Here is a 27,461-nt window from a genome sequence, read left to right as displayed (position 1 = left end):
TAAAAACTTTCAGTTTCTTCCTCATCAGCATCTCTACTTGGGGCATAAGCTTGAATGATGCTTATGTTGATAGGCTTTCCCTGACGTCTGATTGATATTATTCGGTCAGACTTTGCATTATAGCACCTGACTGCCTTTGCTACATCTTGCCTCACTATTAAAGCAACTCAGTTTCTTCTCTTTTTGTCATTCCCTGAGTAAAACACTTTCTGATTTTCTGATTGAAAATGTCCTAATCCACTCCACTTTAGTTCACTTACTCCCAGGATTGAAATGTTTAAACATTCCACTTCTTAATATTGTCGAAGGCTTTCACGGTCAGAGTTCATTGGTTCTTGTAGGTTATCTGGGCTGTGTAACCGTGGTCTTGGAATTTTCTTTCCTGACGTTTCGCCAGCAACTGTGGCAGGCATCTTCAGAGTAGTAACACTGAAGGTCCAGTGTTACTACTCTGAAGATGCCTGCCACAGTTGCTGGCGAAACGTCAGGAAAGAAAATTCCAAGACCACGGTTACACAGCCCGGATAACCTACAAGAACCAATTCCACTTCTTGTTTTACAATTTCAAGCTCACCTAGATTCATGCTTCTCACATTCCGTGTTCCTATTATATGCATCAAACAGCTTTGGACTTTCCTTTGGCATCCATTCACGTCAACCACTAAACGTTCTTTTGGCTTTAGTCCAATCGAATCATTAAGAACAGTGCTACTTGTCCTCTGCTCTTCCCCAGTAGCTGATCGAGTGCCATCCAACCTGGGGGTCCCATCTTCCAGTATTATATCTTTTTTCATTTTGGATTGTCTCATCATAGGGTTTGCAAGGTAAAGGTTGGTCAGAAGTGGTTTACCAGTGCCTTCTTCTGCACAGTACTAACCAGGGTTAGGTGTAGTGGCACTGCCGTTGTCTACGAAAGATCCTCCGCCAGTGTCACCTTACCACTACTGCTGCTGCCCAATAGCTAACCTTCAAGGATTCCTCTGCCCCCGTCACCATTGGAACTGCCTGTTCTCTTCTGCAGATGGGGTCCTTGATCCCTTAAGGGGGTAGATGCATCTTCGTTTGGTGTCTCAGCTGAGACCATTCCGTCTTGAGTGACTCTGCTAGGTGTTTAGTCTTTTGATAGAGTCTAGACCCCTTACGGGATTGCTCTCAGCTTCCCTGACACACACAAAACCACTCACCACATTAAGGTGTGCATCCAAAAGGGGGTCTTGATTCTGTTTAATTCTTTGTAATGAACTAGCATGGCCCGTGAGTAGAGGGTTGCCAGCCTCCCCCCCCCTGGCCATTGGTGGGGGAAGGGCAGTAGGTTTGCCAGATCCAGGTTGGGAAACTCCTGGAGATTTGGGGAAGAAGCCTGGGGAGGACAGGGATCTCAGTGGGGTACAACACTGTAGAGTCCACCCTCCAAAGCATTCATTTTCTCCAGGGAAACTGATCTCTGTAGTTTGGAGATGAGCTGTAATTTTGGGAGATCCCCAAGTCCCACCTGAAAACTCACAGTGCCATTCTAGGCAGAGTCACACCCCGCTATGCCTGATTTAGATAGGTATAACTATGTTTAGCATTACAGAGTTAGAAAAGTGTACCACACCACCAATTTCTCTAACTAGTGTACTGAGAATGGAATCCAAATTGGGAGGCTTCTTGATTCTTAGGGGGCTTTATCCCGGGCAGGCAACAAGTACAGGATCGATCACCAAAACGTTATCCCAGCGTGTCACTTCAAAAAGGCTTTGTACTGGCCAGGCAGGCTGGCTGGGCTGCTCTTGCAGCGCGATGTAGAGGGAGTTAAGAACGGGCGTGGCAGGAGGCAAGGGGTGGGGGAACAGAAGTCGAGACTTCTGCAGCCTGGCCGCTGCACTCATTGAGAACATCAGCAGGGTAAAGCAGAGTCCAGTAAACAATCCAAAAGTCAAGCCAGGGTCTGGTACTTACAAAACACTGAGCAGCAAGAGTTGTCCTTAGTCAATCTGAGGTCGTTGTCATCAATTAGTCCAAGGCAAGTCAGACGTCGTTGTCATCAATCAGTCCAAGGTCGAAGTCAGGCAAGGGAGTAACGGGAGTGGTGCGGCTGAAGCCAGAGTTGAGTAAGTTGCATCCACAATGCCACCGCGCTCTGCCCCACCTTAAATCTCATCAGCTATCAGAGTGAGGTTGATCCTGATATCACTCACTGCCATCTTCAACTGCTGCTATCTCTTGACGTCTCTGCAATCTGGCTGAGTGCCGTCTTTCACTAAGCAGCTTTTGCTGTCTCTCTCTGGTGATCCAGGGGGGAAATTTCCTGTTCTAAATCTTCAGCTGTCTCTGCCCTTCTGACCTCCGAGGGCAGCTGGAATTCCTCAGCCAGACTACTGGTTGACACACCTAATGGCCCCTTTAAGCCCACAGCTGGTTCAGACCGCTGGTTCGCTGCATTTTCAGGAGGAATGGCCAGCTGTTCCAACTGATCTTCTGATGCTTCTGAGTAATTTCCAGGAGGGGCCATGACAGACTTATATTTTAAAAAATATGCTCAAAGATAGAAACAGATTTCAAAGAGTGGCTAGAAGGAGGATTTTCTGTTCACAGAGCATACACTTCCATGCAATGGTAAACATAGGGGACTGTATGATATACATTTTTTTTTAAATTGCAACCTTGCAGAGGTAGGAGTTTGCAAAACACATGCATACATAATAAGGACAGGAACTACAGTCTCCATTCTCAATTTTATGCCCCTCCCCCCCTCTTCTTGATTACTTTGGAGAGATGGCAAAAAGAATTGCTTTCAGCTTTCTTCTCTCATTCATACCTGAGGGATTTTATAGATGATCAATATGTTGGAAATGTAGTTAGACATGTCAGAGGACGTTCCTTCAAGAATAGCCAAGGGGTTATTCTGACCTCCGCAGTGGTAGTTGGGAACGTTCTTCCATTCCACAGATGTCAGGTCTACCACGGCATCGTAAAGCAGTCTTTCATTGGCCAAGGTCTCATAGATGTTGTATCCCAGAGTGATGTTGGGCAAGAGCCTGGGATTCCGATTGATCTCATGAACGCTGAACATGAAGGCCAGGATGTGCCAGTACTTTGATTCTGTATCCCTGAAACAGAAAAGGAGGAGGAGGAGGAGGTTTTTATATGCCAACTTTCTCCACCACTTAAGGAAGAATCAAATCGGCTTATAATCACCTTCCTTTCCCCTCATATTATCATACACTGTGACATTAAAATAGCTTCTCAGATTTCTGTTTTAACTCTCGGAGGTCTTTCAAGGCCCTGGACTTTATTCTTTAAATCATACCCCCGAGGATATGTTTGGAAAGCAAATGATGCCCCAACCCTGCCGGACCTAAACAGGCTTGGATCTAGTTAGCCCTTGCAAAAGAGACTTTCCTAATAAAGCCTATGAAGGTTCCCTTGTTTTCTATGTTGGGAGAGAGATGGAATATTATAGTATTAAATAATACCTGTGCTAGCTTTGAGCTACACATATAAAAGACTACTGAGGTGGGTGTGGACATGATAGAGCAAGGGTGTTGACCTCAATTGTTAAGAGGTCCAGATATGACATAAATGTCCCTCAGTCGGGCTGGGCCATGCCTCACCAGCCCAGATCAGGATGGGGGTGGCTGCCTTGGCTGCCTCAAGGGCCAGATAAGACCTTGCAAGGATCCGGTCCATGGGCCTTATATTGTCGAAGGCTTTCACGGTCAGAGTTCATTGGTTCTTGTAGGTTATCCGGGCTGTGTAACCGTGGTCTTGGAATTTTCTTTCCTGACGTTTCGCCAGCAACTGTGGCAGGCATCTTCAGAGTAGTAACACTGAAGGACAGTGTCTCTCAGTGTCAAGGGTGTAGGAAGAGTAATATATAGTCAGAAAGGGGTTGGGTTTGAGCTGAGTATTGTCCTGCAAAAGTATTGTCCTGTAAGTATCAAGATAATGTGCTAATGAGGGTATGGTATGTTTATATGGAACCATTGTATCCTGAAGTGATCTGTTAATGTGTGTAATCCAAAACTAATCTGTATGGCTATTGTTGAATGTTGTCTGGCGAAACGTCAGGAAAGAAAATTCCAAGACCACGGTTACACAGCCCGGATAACCTACAAGAACCATGGGCCTTATGTTTGACACCCCTGTGACAGAGCTTTCTAAAATTATAGAAGGGGTAGAGAATGTGGATACAGAGAACTTGTTCTGCCTCTCACAAAATATATTACAACTTCCACACACCCAGTGAAGTTAAGGTACAGTGGATTCAGGACAGACAGAAGGAAATACTGCTTTGCTTCTTTAAGAATTAAATTGTGGCATTCACTGCCAGAGACTGTGGTGGTGGCCACAAGCATAGATGGCTTTGAAGGTGAGCTTGATGGCTACTAGCAGGCTGGTTTCAGGTGGGCCCCTCTCCTGCTCTGACCACCACCCATGCCTCCCTTCCACCCGACCCACATCCCCACCTGCCTGTGTGTCCTTCCTTCCCCTGCCCAATCGTGAGCTGTCCCACTGGCTGTATGTCCTTTCCTCCATGGTGCTGGGTCACATGAGTGGTGGTCGCCAACACTGTGCCTCCCAGAAGTGCCACCCTTGCACACCACCAGCAGGTCCTTCCCTGGCAGCATGTGGTTGGGGGGCTCTGCGGCAGTGGGCCCTGCCAGAAACACTGGGCCCTGGCAGCTGCCCCACCTCTGGGAATGCTGATGCCAGCCCTGGCTACTAGTGAAGGGGCCTTCTGCAGACTGATAGGTGTTCCTGAGCTGAAAGGTCTCTAAACTCATAAGTGAACAAAGTAAATAAAAACTTTTTTAGGCTTCCACTCTTTTAATCAGCGATACTTGAAATGTTTGCCAGTAATACAGTCACACTGTGAACAATCACCGCTTGTAGTCCTAATTCCTTCATGTAAAAAATAAGATAAAATAAAATTATAATAGAGTGTTTAATTTCATTACAGAATCAGTTGCACTTACTATAGGACAGCTGCAACTCAAACATATTTGACAATCTCAATATACAGTGGACAGAGAGGGAGGAATGCAGTCCCCTGACATTTTGGGCTTAGAAGAAATTGAGGAACTCATGTCTGTGCCTGGTCACCAAGCAAAGAGCACGTCTGTCCCCTGCTTTAAAGTCATGCAAGAAAAAAAAGTCCCCAAACTAATTCTCATCCAATATGCTCCATCAGGCAGCCAAACGTGAAATTCACAAGCTGCAGTGCTTTCAATTGGCAGGCTGGACCTGCAATTAGTATTCATATGTGTCCAAATCATTCTGTCCCCCAAAACAGGACAGAGACAGCATAGGGACAGCGATTGACCAGACATGGACATCAGAACACAAGTACAATCTTGGGAAATCTGGGAGGACTGGAGCGTTTGCAACTTTAATCTATCACCCCATGTAATTTCTTACGGGATCAAGAAGACATAGGGAGCCCTGCGGAAATGGGTATAAGTGGCAAACAACGAAGCTCCAGATGTCGAGAGGAGCCCACTGATAATGTGGTCTCCGCGGCTGTAATAATTCAATAGACCTATGTTATCCTCCTCTAAATTCAGTGGGCATTTTGCCTTCAGCACTCCACAGGCTGCGTGAGGCAGAAGAAGCAGCAGAAGGAGCAGTGGTACCGTCCCAGCCATGCTTGCTACCGTCCCTCCCTTGTGGCGGCACTCAGCTTTGCCGGCACTCAGCTGGCAAAGGAGCCAGGAGCACCTCCTGCAAGACCGAGGCAAGAGTGATGTGATTGACACAACCACAGCTGCACATCTTAAAGGGACAGCATAGCCCCCTGCCCCAGATATCAGCCTGAGAAAGTATTTATACACTGATTTTTCCAGGCATGTTTGCAAGGAGTTACATCAGGTTGCTGTTCATTCCGATGTTTATGTTGCTGCTGTCAAAGGCGATCTTTGGAGAAATCCCTTGAGGTTTAGCCAGAAGAAGAACGAAATCACCATTATTTTGATAATTGTAAGGGAGGCAGAGAGATTCAGCTGCTCAACAGCATCCTGGACTCTTGAATGGCTCTGTGGATAGGTGCACAGCTGGGAAAAAACAAGGCTGCAACGATTCACCCGAGCAATTTGACGGTCTGAGAAGGCAGATTAAGTTGGCCTGAGTTTGACTGAACTGAGTTTTTTGATGTAATAGAGCAGCCAAAAGTCCTCAACTATGTGCCTGGTGGAACATCTCCATCTTGCAGGCCCTACAGAACTGGGTCAAATCCCACTGGGCCAGATCCCACTGGGCCAGTTGGAACTTTCAGATGGAGAGTTCCACCAGGCAGGGGCCATGTCTGAAAAGGCCCTGGCCCTTGTCAAGGACAATTGGACTGCTTTTGGGCCAGGGACTTCCAGTAAATTTTGAGAACTAGAGTGCAGCATTCTTGGGGGGTCATAGCAGGAGAGGCTATGGGTCCTCAATATACTCTCCCCAAAGCCTTGAAACCCCAGATTCCCTATTTTAATTCCACTGTCTTGCAGATTCTAAGCACTTGGGGGCAGAGACTTGCAGATATTTTATTTATTTATTTGTGTGGTGGAAAGTGCTGTCAAGTCACAGCTGCCTTATGGTGACCCTATAGGGTTTTCAAGGCAAGAGATGTTCAGGGGTGGTTTGCCATTGCCTGCCTCCACATCACAACCCTGGTATTCCTTGGAGGTCTCGCATCCAAATACTAGTGAGGGCTGACCCTTCTTAGCTTCTGAGATCTGAGAGGATCGGGATAGCTTACAGTCATACTGTAATAAAGTGATAAAATAGAAGCAAAGATTCTTGAATAAGATTACTTGTGAACCATACCCATAATGAACCCAAAATGTTGTTGAGGTGTACCTCTTGCTAGAAATTAAATTATCCCCCATATTGCTGTTCCAGAATTATTTTCCTGACCTTTTTTAGATTACTTTCCTCGTGAGCTACTTTTCCAGCAATATAAAGAAATGTTTTTCTCTTCTTCTGCTGTGGGGAAGAAGGAATGAGAACACTCCCTCTCAAATCCCCAAGTCACTCTTTCTGCTGTCTTTCGTTCTTTTCCCATCTTTCCATTTCTTCAGAGGAAAGCTTACATCCACACAACTCTTACGGACTAACTAAAGTGAGACCCTTACTGAGCCCTGTGGCACCCCACTGGACACCTCTCTCCATTCAGATGAAATAGGCATGGAAACAGGTGAGCTGGATCCTGCTTGGGGAGGAGGGGAGAGCAAGAGTCCAGTAGTACCTGACAGGGAATTTATTGCAGGTTCCAAATGAGGGTTGCCCAGTGATGCACTCCAAACAAAACAGAGCCGTTAAAGTAACCCTTTATTAAAAGCTCGAGCTGAGAAGTTCACCTGGTCTAAGTCACTTAAAGACAGGGAAGTTCTAATGAGCTCATTATGCACACAACTTTTATAGTTTTAATGACATCACAGCGTTACTAGTGAAGAACTGCAAAAGAAAAATCCCATCCAATTAGACATAAGCAAGTACTGACGTATTCATGCCGCTTAAAAATTGTATGTTTATGTTTATGTTATAAAATTTATGTTTGTTATAAAAATAAAAAACATTATATTAAAAAAATTGTACCTAGCTTCTTGTAGCTACAGGGAGAGTGCTGTTACCGCACTAGGTATTCCCAGCGATGTATTAAGAGTTTGAAAATGTTATAAAAAATACTGTTCGCACTTCCTATGTATTCCCAGCGATGTATTAAGAGTTTGAAACTGTTATAAAAAATACTGTTTGCACTTTGTTTGGCCCCTTTAGCTGTGAAGACGTCTTCCAACCCTTTTTTAGCCGTGGCATCCAAAAACCCTTTTAAAGCGATGTTTTTTATAACATTTTCAAATTATAACATCTTAATACATCGCTGGGAATACCTAGTGAGGTAACAGCGGAGTTCAAAATTCCACTCTGTACCATCTTATCAGCACTCAAGGACGGAGGCCTTCTTTTCTTTGACAATAGTCCTTTTAGAAGAGCAAAGCCAGCATAAAAACCTGTCAAGGTGCAAAGGGCTCATTTGCAACCACAGAAACGAAGTTAAAATTCACCCACACACCTTGAAGAGAGAGAGAGGCAGGCAAAGCAGCATTTCTTGCTGCCAGAGATCTGAGCAAGGCTGTCAAAGATAGGACATTTTAGAGGACTTTCATTCATAGGCCATTTATTCATGGAATGTTTTGCATTGGATTTGCCACTCTATAGATGCATATTTTCTCTCTGGCCATTTATGCGTGGGCGGTTTTGCCTTGGATTTGCTGCTCTCTAGATCCACATTTCCCCCATTCGAATTCTCAAAAATCTGCGTAGGGACTTACTGTTGAGTTTTGAGAATTTGGATGGAGAAAATGTGCATCTAAAGTAGGGGTGGGGAACGTCAGGCTCGGGGGCCGTATAAGGCCCGCAAAATCATTTGGTCTGGCCCTTCGTGGGTCCTGGCCGATCTCTAGCTCAGAAGGGTCTAAGACTGGCAATCCGCCCCCTCCCACGGAAAGGAATGGCCTCTATTCAAGGCGGACGTGAGTGTTTTGCCAAGAAAAGGAACCTTTTCCCACCTTGCAGAAGAGTAGTTCGTTATGGAGCTGCTAGGACCACCCAAGAAACTGTATTAACCCTTTCCCACTAGTTGGATGCCTGCCTGTGCCGGGGGTGGGGTCATCTGGGGCAGCTGCCAGCTTGGGGCTTGGTCGGCTAATTTTTAAGTTGATAATTTTGTATGGCCCGCGAATGATGTTATAAATATCCAAATGGCCCTTGGAGGAACAAAAGGTTCCCCACCCCTGATCTAAAGAGTGGCAAATCCAAGGCAAAATCTCCCATGTATCAATGGCCATAGGGTCGCCGTGAGTCGGAAGCGACTTGAGGGCACTTAACACGCACACACAGGAGGGGGGGGAGGGTCTCCCCCTTCCCCAGATGTTTCCCCAGATGTTTCTAGTCTTCACCAGCAATGCCTCCTCTGCCTCTCCTATTTCTCTCCCCCCTGCCCCTCCCCAAGCAAATGCGAAGCCCGTTTTGGAGAGAGAAGGGGGGGCTGTGCTTTGCACCCAGGATGGGGGGGGTGACGCTTTGGGGGAGGGTTTCCTCTGCCGGCTGTCCCCCCCCCACACACACACACAAACTGAGGCCAGCGAGTCCGACATCCTAGAGGGGCCGCCAAGGAAGTGGGGTGGGGAAGCCCATTTCCTCCCCAGCCGCCCTTGTGCAGCGCTGTGAGCTCGTGCAAAGTGAGTCAAGGGCGATGCCGGGGCTGGCTTGGAGGGGCTGGAGGGTGGGAAAGGTGGGGTGGGTGGAAGGGAAATGCAAGGGGGCTCAGAGGCGAGTCCCGATCCAGGAGAGGGAGGGAGAGCCCCCCACCCACCCACCCACCCAAAAGCCTTGGGGGCTGCTCCTCTAACCCCCCCTCCTCTCTGCACTGGGGTGGGGGGGTGAGATCCTGCTCCTTCCCTGCATTGTGGAGGCCTTGTGAGTGATCCAGATTGGCCATGTGGGGGGGGGGGTAGGGTTGCCAGGTCCCTCTTCACCACCGGCGGGAGGTTTTGGGGGCGGAGCCTGAGGAGGGCGGGGTTTGGGGAGGGACTTCAACGCCATAGAGTCCAATGGCCAAAGCAGCCATTCTCTCCAAGGGAACCGATCTTTATCGGCTGGAGACCCGTTGTAATAGCAGGAGCGACTACCTGGAGGTTAATGGGGGGAAAAACACCTATGCTATAATAATTTAGTTGATATGAAAAAATAGCACTAGGCTCAAAGATATATGCAAATTACAAATTTATATAAATGCAATTACACTAACTAATACAAGCGTGTTGACGACCACCTATGTGAATACATAAATAGACATGACATAGGTTCTTGTAGGTTATCCGGGCTGTGACATGACATATTTACAAGAGTACTTTTTCATGTAAGCACAAGCGCTTTGTGAGGTTCCTGTTTTTCAATTTTTGCAACTTCAATCCACTAGTAAGCAAAATATTTTCTGTGCCTGCAAGGCTTAAGTTTGCAAAAAAACCTGGAGGTTGGCATCCCTGGTGGTGGTGGTGGAGGGAGCGGAGAGTCTGGATGGCCCTCTTGGGGTGGGGGTCCTGAGTCAAAGAAAGGCAGGGAGAAAAGGGGGCTGGTATGAGTGGGGGGTGTTTGGAGTCAGACCCCGGGCAGGTTCTCTCCAGGGCCGGTTCAAAAATAGGAATGGGGGGGGATAAATGCCCAGCCCTCCCCCCCTCGAAAGGAGAGGAGAAAGCGGTGCCCCCTCAAGCCCCGGCTGCGTGCGGGTACCCCTGGCATTAATGCCTTTGGAAATGATGCGGGCTCGGATTGCCTCGTGTGCAGAGGAGGCAAATCATTCCAGAGGGCAAAGCCCCGAGCAGAGAGCAAAGAGCTCCGAGGGGACAAGACGAGGGAAGTGATGCTTCAGGGGGCCCCAAGCCTCGCATTCCTCCTTGTATGGGAGACATCAAGAGTTCTTAAATCTTTGGGAGGAAAAACCACTGGAATTAAAAAAAAAATTATGGACAATTTATGTCCTGATTGGGGGGGGGGGTGAGGACAGAATAGTCCAGAATAAATATAGGGAGAGAATCCACAGTCCTAGGGAGGCACATGACGGGGCGGGGGCATTTCCTGCTCCCTCCTTGCAGAAGGAAGGTTTGAGTTTTCCAGCTGCTGCTGGAATGGGGATGTTCTAAAAAAGAATGACAGGATTGCCCATCGGAAGGCTCATTGAAGAGAATGGAAGGCTCATTGAAGAGAATGGGAGACAGGATTGCCAATTGACTTGCATGGGCTCCATTGAAATACATTGCAAGACAAAAAGGAGTTGCAAAGCAAACGTGGAATGTCAGAGACACGGTCCTTCAGTGTGACTCCTCTGAAGATGCCGGCCACAGCTGCTGGCGAAACGTCAGGAAAGAAAACACCAAGACCAGAGTTACACAGCCCGGATAACCTACGAGAACCAAAATGTGGCATGGGTTTTCCATTCAGGTCTCTGGGCCCAGATAGATTACTCTGGGGCTGGAATGACAGCTCCTCCATAGTAGACAGTCCCTTAGCAGAAGTGTACTGGGAATGGATTGACAGCCCCTACAGTGGAATGACGGTCCCTCGCCATACAATATGTACTCTGGGTCTGGATTGACAGCCCCAAAAATGGAATGGCAGCCTCTGCGAGTAGCAGAAGTGTTCTGGGACTGGAATGACAGCCCTCAGCATAGAATGACAGCCCCAAGTAGTAGCAGAAGTATTCTGGGACTGGAATGAAAGCTCCCAAAGCAAAATGACATCCCTAGCAATAGAATCTGTGCTCTGGGACTGGAACGACAGCCCCCAGACTGGAATGACGGCTCTTGGGAGTAGATTCAGTGCTCTGCAACTGGAATCACAAACCATAGAGTGGAATAAAACCTTTTATATTTTAATAAATATTTCTGGAACGTGTGTAGATATCGCTGAATCAGCTCCAGCTCAATAATTATCCTGCCTGTCAGCTCCTCAGTTTCCTTACAAATTCATGACATTGGTGTGAGCCACCTCCTGTGATGTCAAGTAAAAACCTTGCCCTTGTCCCCCTTCCAGTTCTAGTGTCCAGTTCTGCTGTCTTCCTGACCTCCAAGTTCCCATTATGTATCACACCCTGCCAGAGTTCCTTGCAGTGTGGTGTAGTGTGGGCTCTGATAGAAGTGTGGGATTTATACGCCATTCATTATTAGTGTTTTAATGTTTGGTTTTAATGCTTGATTTTATTGATCACTTTATTATTATTATATGGTTGTGAAGTTATACAATGTTGTTATCTGCGTTGAGCCGGCATGCTGGGGAGGATAGACTACAAATATGATAGCTAAATAAATAAATAGTGGTTAAGAGCAGTGGACTAATCTGGAGAACCGGGTTTGATTCCCCATTCCTTCACATGACTGGCGGACTCTAATCTGGTGAACGGGGTCAGTTTCCCCACTCCTACACATAAACCCAGCTGAGTGTTCTTGGGCCAGTCACAGTTCTCTCTGAACTATTTCAGCCCCATCTGCCTCACAAGGTGTCTGTTGTGGGGAGGGTAAGGGAAAGGCATTGTAAGCCAGTTTGATTCTCCTTAAAAGGGAAAGTCGGCATATAGAAACCAACTCTTCTTCTTTTGCCCACTCTGTAGACCACTGACCTAGAGGACCCTCTCCATAGTCTCTCTATTAAAAATCCCATCCCATAATCTAGTATGAAACTGCTGTTCTATTCCTGGTCATTTGAATTCTGAAAAAAAAAAAAAACAGGCATTTTTGGGTTTGATAAGTAAAAATGGGCATGGGGGAAGGAAACTCCTGCCTGCATTGGAATTGCCCCATCGTAAGACCCTGATGATTGTGGGGCTGTGAGGTAGCGTCCAAGGCCTGCCCAGCAGAGGAGAGGAAAATTTTGAAAAACCTGTTTCCAAGGTCTAGGCAGAGTAGCAACACCACCAGTGTCCACGGAACCACTGCGAATGCCCACCAATCACAGCAAAAGGTGACTCCCCTGTGACAGGCAGAAAGGGGCAGAGCATGCTGGTGAGACCACTCCCCCTGGTATCAGCCTGTTGTCCACCACATACAGAAGGACAGGAGGAACAATTAGCACATAGGCATGCATCATTGTGAGGGTCATGACCTCCTTTCCTGTTACTCCCCAGCTCACTTGGCAGAGGCAGCCGTGACAGAAGGCCAAATTCTCCCCCCTGCACTGGGGTTTGAGTGGGAGGAGCAGCATCCTTTTGTCAGGCAAGAGAGGTACAGTCCCCCAGGCAATACAAAAGGGAGAAACACAAGGGCACAATTACAGCAGGCATGGGTTCCAGTCCCGATCAGGATTTTGGCTGGTGCTCCCACCCATCTATCATCTGCCTGATGTAGGGTTGCAGATGTCCAGGTAGGGCCTGGAGAGTGTCTGGAATTAAAATGCATTAGTTTGGATGCAGAAAATGGCTCCTTTGGGAGTGGACTCTATGTCATTATACCATGCCTTCCCCAGGATCCACCCCCCAAAGTCCAGCACTTTCCCAACTTGGAGTTGGAAACCTTGTGCATTCGGCAGGGAGTGTTGCCTCCCCCAGCTCCTATTGATCCCAATAGCCCATGTGGCCTGAACCAGAGAGGCTTCAGGAAATCAACTGAGCCCCGTTCTGTGCACAAATCACATCCGCAACCCAATCCCTCTCTGTGCCAGTATCAGATTTACACTTGCCCTACACTAGCAGGAAACCACTGTGGCTCAGGGTGGGCATCTCTCCTGACACACTGACTAGCTATTTGAAGCCCCTGGGAAATATTGACTCAAATTAATCAGAGGCAAGCTTGTAACTTCTTTAAATGGGCAGAGACAGTTAACATTCCCAAAGAACCACAGACATATCTAAAAAAGCTTGTTATGTAATATAGCAAAATGATATTACAAACTACAAGAAGCATTGTCGAAGGCTTTCATGGTCAGAGTTCATCGGTTCTTGTAGGCTATCCAGGCTGTGTGACCGTGGTCTTGGTATTTTCTTTCCTGATGTTTCGCCAGCAGCTGTTCCTGCCACGTCAGGAAAGAAAATACCAAGACCCCAGTCACACAGCCCGGATAACCTACAAGAACCGGCATACAAGAAGCATGTTTGTTCTGATCCATTGGGTATCTCCATTCTCTTGACTTCCTTGTTTCTCTTTCTGCCCACCCCCACCCCCCAGGGAAAAAGCTTCTTTTTATGCACAAGTGAGTGAGAGCATCTTTTCACAGTTGGAGGTGACCCAATAGAAGGTGAAGGAGATGGAAGAGCAGGGCCTGGGAGGAATGAGAGTGATGAGAAAGTGCGTTAGTTATTGCCAGATAAAGTGAATAATGAAGATTTGAAAGGAAACTTCAGAAATCAAGGCGGACCTAAGAGACAGATGGGAAGTTCACATGGTTGCGTAGAGGGATAAACCTATTCCTGGATAATGGCGGGATTTATGTGAACTAATCCGCATGGTGGAGGAAGCATGTAAGTACTTGGAGTGTGGAATGAACTTCTTAGATCAAACCCAATATGGTATCCATTAGCAAATGCACAGTGGAAAGAAGACCCATCAATGCTTGGAGTGTGGAAAGAGCTTCCTTTGCAGAGAAGAGCTCTTTAGGCATCAAAGAACACATACAGGAGAGAAATCTTATAGCAGTTCAGACTGTAGCAAGAACCTCTCACATAAATCAGACCTTTTTCAACACCAAAGGATTAATTTAGGAGAGAAGCCATTTATCTGCACAGAGAGTAGAAGGAAGTTATCCCGTGGAAGTAAGGATAATACAGTTTCCCCAAAGCATGGTATAATGGGGGCACATAAATGCTTTCCGTGTGGGAAATACTTCAAATACAGATCACAGCTCCTTATGCATCACAGAACCCACACAGAGGAGAAACTTTTTGAATGCTCAGAGTGTGGAAAGAGATTCAGTCAGAGTAGCACTCTTCAACAGCATCAAAGAACACACACAAAGAAGAGACCTTTTGAATGCCCAGAGTGTGGAAAGAGATTCAGTCAGAGTTGCCATCTTCAGCGGCATGAAATAAGCCACACAGGGGAAAAACCTTTTGAATGCTCAGAGTGTGGAAAGAGATTTGGTCACAGTGACAATCTACAAATGCATCTAAGAACCCACACAGGGGAAAAACCTTTTGAATGCTCAGAGTGTGGAAAGAAATTCGGTCGCAATGGCGATCTTCAAAAGCATTTAAGAACCCACACAGGGGAGAAACCTTTTGAATGCTCAGAGTGTGGAAAGAGATTCTGTCAGAGTGGCGGTCTTCAAAGGCATCTAAGAACACACACAGCGGAAAAACCTTTTGAGTGCTCAGAGTGTGGAAAGAGATTCAGTCACAGTGAGAATCTACAAATGCATCTAAGAACACACACAGGGGAGAAACCTTTTGAATGCTCAGAGTGTGCGAAGAGATTCAGTCGCAGTGGTGATCTGCAAAAGCATTTAAGAACCCACACAGAGGAGAAACCTTTTGAATGCTCAGAGTGTGGAAAGAGATTCAGTCGCAGTGGCGATCTTCCAAAGCATTTAAGAGCCCACACAGGGGAAAAACCTTTTCAGTGCACAGAGTGTGGAAAGAGATTCAGTCAGAGTAGCGCTCTTCAACAGCATCAGAGAACTCACACAGAGGAAAAACGTTTTGAATGCTCAGAGTGTGGAAAGAAATTCAGTTGCAGTGGCAATCTTCAAGGGCATCAAAGAACCCACACAGGAGAGAAACCTTTTGAATGCTCCAAGTGTGGAAAGGGATTCAGTCGGAGTGTCCACCTTCAACAACATATAAGAACTCATACGAAGGAGAAACCTTTTGAATGCTCAGAGTGTGGAAAGAGATTCAGTCAGTCTAGCAATCTTGCACGGCATGTAAGCACCCACAGAAAGAAGAAAACTTTTTAACGCTCAATGTAAGGCCCCAGTCCCCTACTCAGTTGAGACACTCTAATCCAGTGATGGCGAACCTTTTAGAGACCGAGTGCCCAAACTGCAACCCCAAACCCACTTATTTATCGCAAAGTGCCAACACGGCAATTTAACCTGAATACTGAGGTTTTAAATATTGTCGAAGGGTTTCACGGTCAGAGTTCATTGGTTCTCGTAGGTTATCCGGGCTGTGTAACTGTGGTCTTGGTATTTTCTTTCCTGACGTTTCGCCAGCAGCTGTGGCCGGCATCTTCAGAGGAGTAACACTGAAGGACAGTGTCTCTCAGTGTCAAGTGTGTAGGAAGAGTAATATATAGTCAGAAAGGGGGTTGGGTTTGAAACCCAACCCCTTTCTGACTATATATTACTCTTCCTACACACTTGACACTGAGAGACACTGTCCTTCAGTGTTACTCCTCTACAGATGCCGGCCACAGCTGCTGGCGAAACATCAGGAAAGAAAATACCAAGACCACGGTTACACAGCCCGGATAACCTATGAGAACCACTGAGGTTTTCGTTTAGAAAAAACAACACATACATTATTAACATCTTTTGCCTTAAAAGAAAAACACAATAACAGAGCTTTCAATGATACAAACAACTTTTTATTGAAAGGTAAAAGTTTGCATTTGGCATGCTTTTGAACAATTAATGTTTGTTCAAAGCCCCTAAGCTGGGCGGAGGGGAGTCCAGGGAAGGGGGGGGGGCTTTGAACTGCTCCGTGCTGGCAGGGAAGGCAGACGCGACGGCTGCTCAACCTCCCCATTCGTGCCCACAGAGAGGGCTCGGCGTGCCAAGTCCGGCACGCGTGCCATAGGTTCGCCAACACAGCCCTAATCTGTTCCCCAATCTTCTATTAGTTGTTTTGAAGGTCACCCCCTTGTGATGGAGGGATGTTTGGGATAAGTTTGAGAGAGAGCATCTGCCTGCCATGACCAGAACACATTCCATCATACAGGCAGAACTTCATTAGGGCTTTTACATACCCCAGCTCCAAGCGTGTTCTCAACCATATCTCTACTTCAAAGAGTATTTCATCAAACCCATACCAGACCATATCCATTTAATGGGCAGTCACCTCTGAGTCATCAAAGCAGTGAACCCTCTGGTCTAGTCAGGCATACCCAGTACCTTGAAAATTTCCCCACCATGAAAAGGCAGCTGTCATTTCCTACCCATTGAATTTTCAGTCAAATTAAAACTTTATTTTTTGAACCAATCATGATCGTGGAGAAGTCTGGTACCATGCTAAACTATAAGACTTTTCCCTATAAAGTGGGGGGCAGGTCCATGAAAAGGGTGTGCCAGGTTTCCCCTCTCACCTGGATACCCTTGCAACTACTTTGCAGGACCCCCCCCCCCCGTCTCTCATTGGACTTCTGCACGGACTCAGCAATTCTCAGCTTTTCACTTACCTTGGATCAGGTAACATTGACCTTTCTCTTTCTTATCCTTGCCTCTTCTCCCCATTCCTTTCCCTGATTCTTAGTTTGTGTGTGTGTGTGTGCGCGCGCGCATGTGTCCCTGTGATAGGACTTATGGAATCAGCTCTCAGTTTAGTGTAGGTTCTTTACCCCTGGGAGGATGACTCCTTAAGTGATGCCTTCCAAGCCCATTGTGAAAAAACCAAGACATGTGGGACCAAAGAGGATGTGTGCGTAGCATGGGGTTTGTGGTTAGCTTTTAATGATTGCGTCTCCTTCTCTCAGCACATGCAGGAATTATATGTGGCACTCATTGAATATTTACAGGCTAGTGTTCCTGAGGCAGACAGGGGTGAGAGCAGACGTAGACATTTCATTTAGAAGTAGCAAAGGGTGTTATGTCGCATCTTGAAGGAAAGTACAGGTGGAGGTGGAGAAGGTTAAAATTCAGATCGCTAAGAGCAGGACTGCCTCTTTGGGAAAGGATTTACGACATGCTCAGCAAGCTTCCCAATTTCTTGCCAATCAAGCCAAAATGCAGCAGAGAAATGTAAACCATCAGGCCTGTTGCACAGAAGTTCACAGCTTAAAGCAGCAACTTGGTTTGCATAGAGTTTTTATAGCCTCTGTGCTCCCTGATAGTCTTTCTCAATCTGACTTCCCAGAAGATGCCACTCCTGCTTCTCCATATAATCTAGAGTGGCACTGCGTGGCATCTTCCCCCATAGCTCCTGATAGAACCAAACCGTAGAAAAAGGGACAGGGAGGAAACAGGTAGAGAGGCAGAAAATTAAAGAGATGGTTAGATGGACCCCCAACAGAGGCAAGAGCTAGAGCAATTAGGTCCTCTTAATAAAGATTCTGGGATTATTTTATTTTCTTCTATGGCATGCCTTTTTCTTTCGGCCTCAGGAAGTGACCTCACCCAGATTGACTACCTGTGTGTATCTGGAGTTGATGCCCCTGTCATTGATGCTGGAAGCACATCTAGAAACCTGGCAAATTTGGAAATGCACCCCTGGATGAGAGAAATTATCTCCCTTCTCTGCCCAGGGTAGGATGCTGAAACTTTGTTTATTATGGAAAGGCAGGGATCTAGAGAAAATCCTGAAGGGTTGATGGCTTGAAAGGAGCTGCTAGCAATTTTAAGCTGAACATATAGATGAAAACTCAAATGAGTATGATTTTGTGGATGGATATTTCAAAAAGCCTCTACCTGATACCCTGGAGAGCCACTGCTGAGTGGGCAATACTGACTTTGATGGACCAAGTGCCTGATTCAGTATGAGGCAGCTTCATGTGTTCAAGCCATCTCCCTGGCTTACCCCAAGTTGGAGCTCTCACTAAGACAGGGAAAAGATTGGGACAAATGCAGAGCACGTATCTGGAGTGAGCTTCGCAGCAGCAGAAGTAACAAGGAACAATTTGATTATCAGCCCGTCACCCTCCTCCTCACAGCCTTACTCCAGGCTAAAACCTCTTTTCAGTCTTCCCAACCCACGCCTCCTGTGGCCTCCCTCATGGAGGAATTAGTAATACAAGACCATTTCCAGTTTCACCTCTGAGCCACCAAAGCAGTCTAACTTCCAGTTGACTTAGGCACACCTGGAGCATTGAAAATTTCCCCATCTTGGAGTCATTTCCTACTCTTCCCGCTGAAATTTGAGGGCAGTTACTTCAAACTGTCCAGTCAAATTCAATCATTATTTCTTGAACCAATCATGATTGTGGGAAGGTCCGGTCCAATGCCAAACTATAGGACTTCCCCATAAAAGGGGAAGCCCAAGTCCGTGAAAAGTGTGTGCCAGGTTTCCCCCATTACCTGAATAATCCTGAAACTGCTTTGCAGGACTCCCCGACCCCCGGTCTCTCGTTGGACTTGTTCTGCACAGACTCTGCAATTCTCAGCTTCTCACTTGTCTTGGATCAGGTAACCTTGGGTTCTCTCCTCCTTATCCCTGCCTCTTCCTCCCATTCCATTCCCCCATTCTTAGTTTTTTTTTTAATTAACCAGAGAAAACGAAGCTCAGCCAAGGAAGGATCATATCTTATTAAAGTTATTGTTATTTGTTATCAAGTAAATCAGATTTTGTGTTTTTCTTTTCTGTGGTTTGTGGTGGGGTTTTTTAATGAGATGGGCTTCATTAAATGTTTCAAAGGTTAGTGTGGCATGTCTTTTTAAAATTGTGTACAAAGCTCTAAGAAAGAAATCCTCTCGCAGACACTTGAGACAGGTGCCTCATGCCACCTCTGATGCCTGTGAAAAATATGTTTTCCCTCTAATCTGGGAGCAAGAAAGGGATAATTTAGTGGAATGGAATTAAGGACATTTAAAACTAAAAATGCTCAAGCACCAAATTCTCAAATTTCCCTGTTGTTTGGGAGGCACATATTCCAAACTGAGAGCTGTACAGGTGGACCGTAAGTTAAATATGAGCAGCCAGTGTAATGCAGCAGCAAAAAAGGCTAATACGATCTTGGGGAATATCAACAGAGGCATAACATCCACATCACAAGATGAACTGTACACTGCACTGTTCAGGCAGCACCTGGATTACTGTGCAGTTCTGGAGGCCTCATGTCAAAAAGGATGTGGACAGAATGGAGCAGGTGCAGAAGAGAGTGATGAGGATGATCAGGGGCCTGGAGACTAATCCCTACAGGGAAAGGCTGAGGGACTTGGGAATGTTTAGTATGAAGAAGAGGAAGTTGAGGGGGGACAACATTGCTCTTTTAAGTATTTGAAGTATTTGTCACTTGGAGAAGGGCTGCCTCTTTTCCTCCCAATACAAACAAACCCTATGCTGTATAGAAATTAATCCAAATAAAACACAGCACGTGGCTCCCAACTAGAACATGATCATAACTATATATATTGAAAGAACACAGGTTGCAAAAAGGTACAAAATCCGTGAAAGCACAAAACTGTAACTATATATAGTTATGGTCATGTTCTAGTTGGAGCCACATGCTGTGTTTTACTTGGATTCTTTTCCTCCCAAAGTAAATGCAATGCCCTTTTTGCAGAAAGAATGGAGAGAAAGAGAAGGGAGGGTGTGGGGGTGTCTCTGCATTGCATCCCTGACAGAGGGGCAACGGGAGACAGTTACCTTCCTCGCCACCTCTGTCCCATAGAAACTCAGTATTCTAGAACTGGAATGCCAGGTTGCAGAATGGAATGACAGCACCTGGGAGTACCAGAAGTGTTCTGGAACTGGAATAACAGGCCTCTGGGCATAGCAAATGTGTTCTGGGACTGGAATGACAGCCACCAGACTGGATTGAAAGTCCGTAGCAATAACATCAATATTCTGGGACTGGAATGACAGGTTGCAGAGTGGAATGACAAAACCCTGGGAGTAGCAGAAATGCTCTGGGACTGGAATGACAGCCCCCACTTCTGCTATTCCCAGGGGCCATCATTCTACTCTGCGATATTTTAATCCATTCCACTAACATTTCTGCTACCCTCCCCCACTCAGACAATCTCCCCTTTCTCTCTCTCTCTCAAACAATCCCTGATTCATTCTCTTCCCCTTCCCTCAGACCATCCCCCATTCAGTCTTTCCCCCATTCCTCAGATGATCCCCCATTCCTTAGAAGCTGCTGAGGAGAGATGGGGCTCCCAATTGCGGCTGCTGTTGTGCACACATGCAGAGAGGTACATGGGGGGGTGTTAAAGACCACCCGTTGATTTTTTATTTTTATTTTAATTCTGCATGGCTGGAAGTACCCAACATTTGTGGGAAAATCTTCCTTCTCTCCACCTGGCCCCAATCCACAGAATTAAGTATCCACAGATGGAGGCATGTTGAGAATTAAATATATAGATGTCTGGAGTATGGAAAAGGTTTTAGTCAGTATGGCAGACTATATTCTCATGAAAAAAAATCATACGGGGAAGATATTCTAACTTTCTATCACAAAGCTCAGGGGGGAGAAACCATATAAATGCCTGGAGTGTGGAAACTGTTCCCACCTGAGAACACACTTTAATCCCCATCAAAGAATTCATAGTGGGGAAAATCATGAAAATGTCTGAAAGGTGGGGAACTTATTCCCTGATAACAAATAGGAAATTAGCGATGGAATAATAATGTATACAATATATATATACATACTATATATAATGCAGAAAATCTGCTTGTATTTTTTGGAGATTAAAACTTCAACCCTATTCTCTTTTAAAGGACAGTTTTATAAAGAGAAACTTGTTTCCATTTTGCACACTGTATTGAATGATGAACTTGCGGAAGGTTCACCAGGCAGGTTATACAAAGAAGCAGGAGCCAGGAGAGAATGCTTCTGTACAGACAGGCACTTTGCTTCGATGATCAGATCAAGGGAGATGGTCCTGTAGATGTGTGGGACCTAGTTCCTGAAATATTTTGAAGAAAGCTCCACCCCCTGGAATGTAAAGGGGAAACGGAGGGGCAGGCAAGGTAGCGCTTCCCGCTGTGAAAGGCAAGGCTAGGAGAGAGAGGGGGGGTCTCCCCCTTCCCCAGATGTTTCCCCAAATGTTTCTGGTCTTCACCAGCAATGCCTCCTCTGTCTCCCCTATTTCTCTCCCGCCCCTCTCCAAGCCAATGCAAAGCCCGTTTTGCAAAGAAAAGGGAGAGGCTGCACTTTGCACCCAGGACCGACGGGGCGACGCTTTAGCCTATGGTTCCCTCTGCCGGCTGTCTCCGCCCCACAGAAACCGTAGCCAAAGAGCCTCCAGGAAAAGGGGGTGGGGAAGCCCTTTTCCTACCTGCCCGGGAAAGCGGCTTTTGTTGGCCTCACCCCTGCAGCACCGAGTGAGTAAAGGGGGATCCCGGGGCTGGGGGGGGAGGCGAGGCTGGGCAATGTGGGGTGGGTGGAAGGGAAATGCAAGGGAGGGCGGAGGCGGGTCCCGATCCGGGAAAGGGAGGGAGAGACCCCCCCCCCGAAAAGCCTCGGGGGCTGCTCCGTCTAGCGTCCCTCTTTCCCCCCCTAATCTCTGCAAAGGGATGGGGGGGGGAGATGCAGCCCCTTCCCTGCATTGCGGAGGCCTCGCGAGTGATCCAGGTTTGCAGGGTGGGTGGGAGGAAGGGGCTGGATGAGCCTCTTATGGGGGGGGGGCTGTGGGTGAAGAGGGGGGGCTGGATGGGGGGGAAGGGTCTCTCCGGCGGGAGTGGCCTGCTTCGGGTGAAGGAGTGGTGGGTTGTTGCTTTTTGAAGGCTTCGTGGCATTCAAGGGGGCCAGAGGCTGCAGAAGACACCAGCTCTTTCAGGAGGGAGCAATACTGTTAGCAAAAGTATATACAATGTAATTATGGACAGAAGACAGTGAAGGGGGAAGTCAGTTATGTTTTATTATTTTTTAGGTTAGACATTTTTAGAGATTCAGTTTTATACTGTTAAGCATGAATGGGAAATGATTTATGATGTATAAAATGAGAAAACAATAAAAAACTTTATTTAAAAAAAAAGTTCTTTCAGGAGGGAGCAGAGAGCGAAGAGCCCCCCAGGGGAGAAGAGGCTCTCGGAAGGAGGGAAGTGATGCCCAATATGGGGTCAAAGGCTCCGCCTTTCCTCCCTGCACCAGAGATGTCAGAGTTTGAATCTTTGACCCCCCCCCCCAATTAGAATAAAACCAGGTTATTTCCTGGCTTGGATGCAGGGTGGGGGGAGGACAGCATAGTTAAAGGGAGGGGAGGTCCACAGTCCTGGAGAGGCACATGAGGAGGGGTGGCATTTCTTTCTCCCTCCCTCCAGAACACTGGTTCCCAACCAGGGGTCCGCGAGAACTAAATTAATGTCCGCGAAACAAACTTATAAACCCATAATAAATTAATATTGTCAATTAAAAGTTCTCTATTATAAAAATATATATTCAAATATTATTCTAAGTTTAATGTTTAACTAACAGTTATGATTAAAGTTTATTTTCAGATTCTCTGAATTTTTATTGTGAACCTTGGGGTCCCTGCACCGAACAAAAAAGTCCTAGTGGTCCCTGGTCAAAAAAAGGTTGGGAACCACTGCTCCAGAAGGACACATGAATCTGCCTTATCCTGAATCAGACCACCAAGGTCCATCCAAGTATTGTCTACTCAGACCTGCAGCGGCTCTCCAGGGTCTCAGGCGGAGGTCTTTCCCATCACCTACTTGCCTCGTCCCTTTAAGTCAGTGGTTCCCAACTTTTTTTTTGACCAGGGACCACTAGGACTTTTTTGTTCGGTGCAGGGACCCCAAGGTTCAAAATAAAAACTCAGAGAATTTGAAAATAAACTTTAATCATTACTGTTAGTTAAACATTAAATATTTGAATATATTTTTTATAATAGAGGACTTTTAATTGAAAATCAATGTGATTTTTGAGCTTGCATCCTTTTTACAAGCTGGGCAATTCTGGGGCTAATACTGTTGTTCAGAGCTACACGAATATTATCACTTGCTTCCAATCCATTTCTGGTCTTGTTCTTAATTATAAGCAAAGCAGAAAACCGTGTTCGCGTAAATAAGTTGTGGAAAAGAGCATAAGATATCGCAAGGCGAATCCCCGAACTGTAGGATATGAAATTGCTTTTTTACACCAGAACTCTTCAAGAGAAACTGATTCAAACACATCCTTACAGTGCCTATCATTTTGGAATTCAATGAGCTCTTCCTGGATTTCTTTTGCAACCTCTTCAACAGCAATACCAAAAGGATTGCGAATCAGCTTTTGGGTATCTTTTGATTCAGTCTGGTTATATTCCGGGAACTTTATAACTTTGGTTCGCGGACCTTAATTTAGTTCTTGCGGACCCCTGGGGGTCCATGGACCCCCGGCTGGGAACCAGTGCTTTAAGTGGAGACCTTTGCCTGGGACCCTGGAGAGCTTCGGAAAGGGGCCGTGGCTCAGTGGTAGAGCATCTGCTTGGCGTGCAGAAGGTCCCAGGTTCAATCCCTGGCCTCTCCAGTTAAAAGGACTAGGCAAGTAGGTGATGTGAAGACCTCAGCCTGAGACCCTGGAGAGCCGCTGCCAGTCTGAATAGACAATACTGACTTGGATGGACCAAGGGTCTGATTCAGTATAAGGCAGCTTCATGTGTTCGTGTGAGATGATTGAGTTTTCCGGGCTGTTGCAGGATTGGCTGGGAAGGGTCTGGTGAGCTGAAAGGGGCTTTTGGGAATGAGGAGAAATGTAGAGCCAGGCTCTGCTATGCAAGACCCATTGTAGAGAAAGGCAAGGGGGAGCAGTGAATTGTGAGAAGAGCCCCCCCTCCAGTTCACACACACACACACACACACACACACACACACACACACACACTTCCTGGGCCAGAAAGAGCCACTTTGTGCAAAACAAAGAAGTCCCCAAAGAAACCAGACCTACAAGAGACCTGAATGGCAAAGGGATCTTCTAGCTGCTTTAGACTGGGAAGGGAGCTGATGGGTTACGGCTGGGGGCGGGCAGGAGATTTTTGGGGAGTTCCCCCCCACTCTTTCTGCCCCCTCTGCTTCTTGGCAGCCTGCCCCCAGCAGGCCTTTCCTTCCTTCCACATCAGGATCCCAAGCAATGCAGCCATGCCCTTTGCTCTTTGGGAAATTGATGAGGGAAAGCCCTCCTCCAATCCCCTTTCTCCTTTTCGCTTTTGAAACCTTTGTCCTCTGAGTTGTGGGTTCCTTTTCTACTCCGTTGGGTGTGTACAAAGGGGGATTCCCTCCAGGCTCCACAAGATGATGAACCAGAGTTGCAGGCTCCCTTCAGGGTCAGCAGTGCCAGGTGCTGGATGGAAGAAGGCAGATAAGGCCCCATCCAACAAGCCTAGCAGAGACAGTTGGCACAACTTTTCTCCTTGCAGTGCTAGCTTTCTATGTGTGGGGAGTTTTCCGTGATGCAAAGGAACATTTGTAGTTGCCAAGTTCAGGGATGGATTTTCCCACCTTCCCCCTTGAGCCAGACAGTCTAGTTTTAGCTCTTAATTTGTGGCTATGGACATGATATTAATTTGATGGTAAATCATTTGATTTGATTTTTATTATAAAACAACATGTTTAATAGTCGAGAATTACTGGAAAGAATTACTGGAAAGAGGGATTGCCACCTTCTGATCTTCAGGTATAATCAAGGATGTTAAGAGGTGCCCTTTCTTAGACCTCCAACCTGGAAACAGTCATTTGAATATCCACGAAAGCTTCTGTGGGCAGAGAAGGCAGCCAAACCTAGCTGCTGAGCCTGCCATTTCTTGGGGGCAGGGGAAGAAGTGACCCTAAGAAAGTCCAGTAAGGGTGTTATAGAGTTCCAGATGAGACCTGGAGTTCTGGAATTACAGCATCTGATTTCCAGAGATTAGTTCCCCGAGAAACTGAAGCCCCCTCAAGCCTATGTCCCAAAAACCTCTAGGAATTCCCCAAACAGGAGATGGTGATCCTCTCTGATAGGGCAGAATCACACAGGAGAAACAGAAAGCAGTCTTGCTAGCAGTCTTGTCTTGTTTTTTTAAAAATAGGGAAGATGTTACAGGAACACAGCTTTCCAGTGTAGTCCTAAAACCACTTTCCTGGGAGTAAGCTCAAATGAATAGGATGAATATAAACAAATAACTAGTGCTTGTAGGGAGAGTGTTAGGAAAGCTAAAGCTCGGTATGAGCTTAGGCTAGCAAGAGATGCTAAACACAACAAAAAAGGGTTCTTTTTCTATGTTCAGAGAATAAGAATAAGGACAAGGACATGATAAGCCAATTGTGGGGACCGGAAAGTGAAATTGTAACAGGAGAGGAAGAGAGGGCAGAACTGCTCAATTTCCTACTTCTGTCTTTTCTTGCAAGGGAAACGTTGTTCAACATGGCATAAACAGAACACATGATGAGGGAAGGGATTTGCTGCCTAGGATTGGCATTAGGGTAGTGCTTAAATACCTAGTTTCTTCAAATGACACAAAGTCCTCAGGTCCAGATGAATTGTATCCAAGGGTACTTAAAGAACTTGCAGATGTGATTCCTGAGCCTCTGTCCATTATTTTTGAGAATTCTTGAAGATCAGGTGAGGTGCCAGAAGATTGGAGGCAGACAAATGTTGTCCCCTTCTTCAAGAAGGGGAAAAAGGAGGATCCAGGTAACTATTGCCCCATCAGCTTGACATCTATACCTGGAAAAGTTTTCAAACATATCATCAGTCAGTCAGTCCTTAAGCATTTAGAAAGGATGGATCTGATTACTAAGGGCCAGCATGGGTTTCTCAAGAATGTTGTAGACATAGTTTATCTTGATTTCAGTAATGTTCTTGTTGACAAACTCAGAAAATGTGGTTTAGATCCTATTACTGTTAGGTGGATCTGTAACTGGTTGACAGATCGCACCCAAAGAGTGCGTGTTAGTGGTTTCTCATCTACTTGGAGAGGAGTGACTAGTGGTATGCCTCAGGGATCTGTTCTGGGCCCTGTGCTGTTCAATATCTTGATAAATGATTTGGATGAAGGAATCGAGGGGATGCTTATTAAATTTGCAGACGATACTAAATTGGGTGGGATAGCAAATACAGTAGAAGACAGAGCCAGGATACAGGATGATCTTGACATGCTGGAGAATTGGGCTAAAACCAACAACAGAGATAAATGTAAAGTTCTGCATTTAGGTAGGAAAAAAATCAAATACATAATTATAGGATGGGGGAGACTTGTCTTAGCAGTAGTGTGTGCGAAAAGGATCTCTTTCACCTGGAGGTTGGTTGTAACTTTGCGAAAACGTCAGGCCCCAACTGGGATTAGGCATCAGTTTTGCTCCTCTATCCAAACTGAGTTTGAGGGGTTTTTTTGGGGGGGGGGGATTATCAGTGTCTTTCAATACAATAAAAGTTAAATGTATGAAACTGACGTTCTACTGCTGGTCATTTGAATTCTGCAAAAAACAAAAGAGTCCTTTTTGTAAATGGGCCTGGGGTAAAGGAACTGCCTGCCTGCGCTGGAATCAACCACAGGCCCATTTTAAGACCCTGATGCTTGTGGGGCTGGGGGCTGTGAGCGGCACCCCTTTGTATCAGCTTGCTGCCCACCATGTACAGGCCAGGAGGGACAAATGGCACATGGGGCATGCATCCTGGTGAGGGTTGTGGCACCCCTGCCCATACTTCCACAGCTCACTTAGCAGAGGCACTTGTGACAAAAGGCCAAATTCTCTCCTCTGCGCTGGAGTTTGGGTGGGAGGAGCAGCACCCTTTTGCCAGGCAAGAGAGGTACAGACCCCCTGGGCAACACAACAGGGCGAAACACAAGGGCACAGTCACAGCAGGCGTGGGTTCCGGTCCCCTAAGGATTTGGGTTGCTGCTCCCACCCATCTACCATCTCCCTGATGCAAGGTTGCCAATGTCCAGGTTGGGCCTGGAGGTCGCCTGGAATTACAGTGGATTAGTTCGTGTGCAGAAAATGGCTCCTTTGGGAGGTGGACTCTATGCCATTATCTCCTGCTCTCCCCAGGCTCCACTCCCAAATGTTCACGCCCAACCTGGAGTTGACAGCCTTATGCATTCGGCAGGGTTCGTTGCCTCCCCCAGCTCCTGTTCATCCTAGCAGCCATTGTGGCCTGACCCGGAGGGGCTTCAGGAAGTTGACTGAGCCCCTTTCCAGGCACAACCCCCACCCCTGACGCCATCCCACTCTG

General features: G+C 46.6%; 1 protein-coding gene across 1 annotated transcript in view; it reads left to right on the top strand.

The window, feature by feature from the left end:
- LOC130474289 (zinc finger protein 436-like) overlaps positions 1-15,165 on the top strand; it is a gene marked incomplete at its 3' end in the record, with an annotated part of 75,089 nt that extends 59,924 nt beyond the window's left edge. The window contains exon 7 of the mRNA XM_056845877.1: positions 14,801-15,165. Within this exon, the coding sequence (XP_056701855.1) occupies positions 14,801-15,165 (365 nt within the window). The remainder of the gene's footprint in view (positions 1-14,800) is intronic.
- Between the last annotated feature and the right edge of the window lie 12,296 nt (positions 15,166-27,461).

The sequence above is a fragment of the Euleptes europaea genome, chromosome 1 (assembly GCF_029931775.1).
Source record: "Euleptes europaea isolate rEulEur1 chromosome 1, rEulEur1.hap1, whole genome shotgun sequence".
Classification (NCBI taxonomy): Eukaryota; Metazoa; Chordata; class Lepidosauria; order Squamata; family Sphaerodactylidae; genus Euleptes; species Euleptes europaea.
This window is presented reverse-complemented; position numbering and strand designations above follow the sequence as displayed.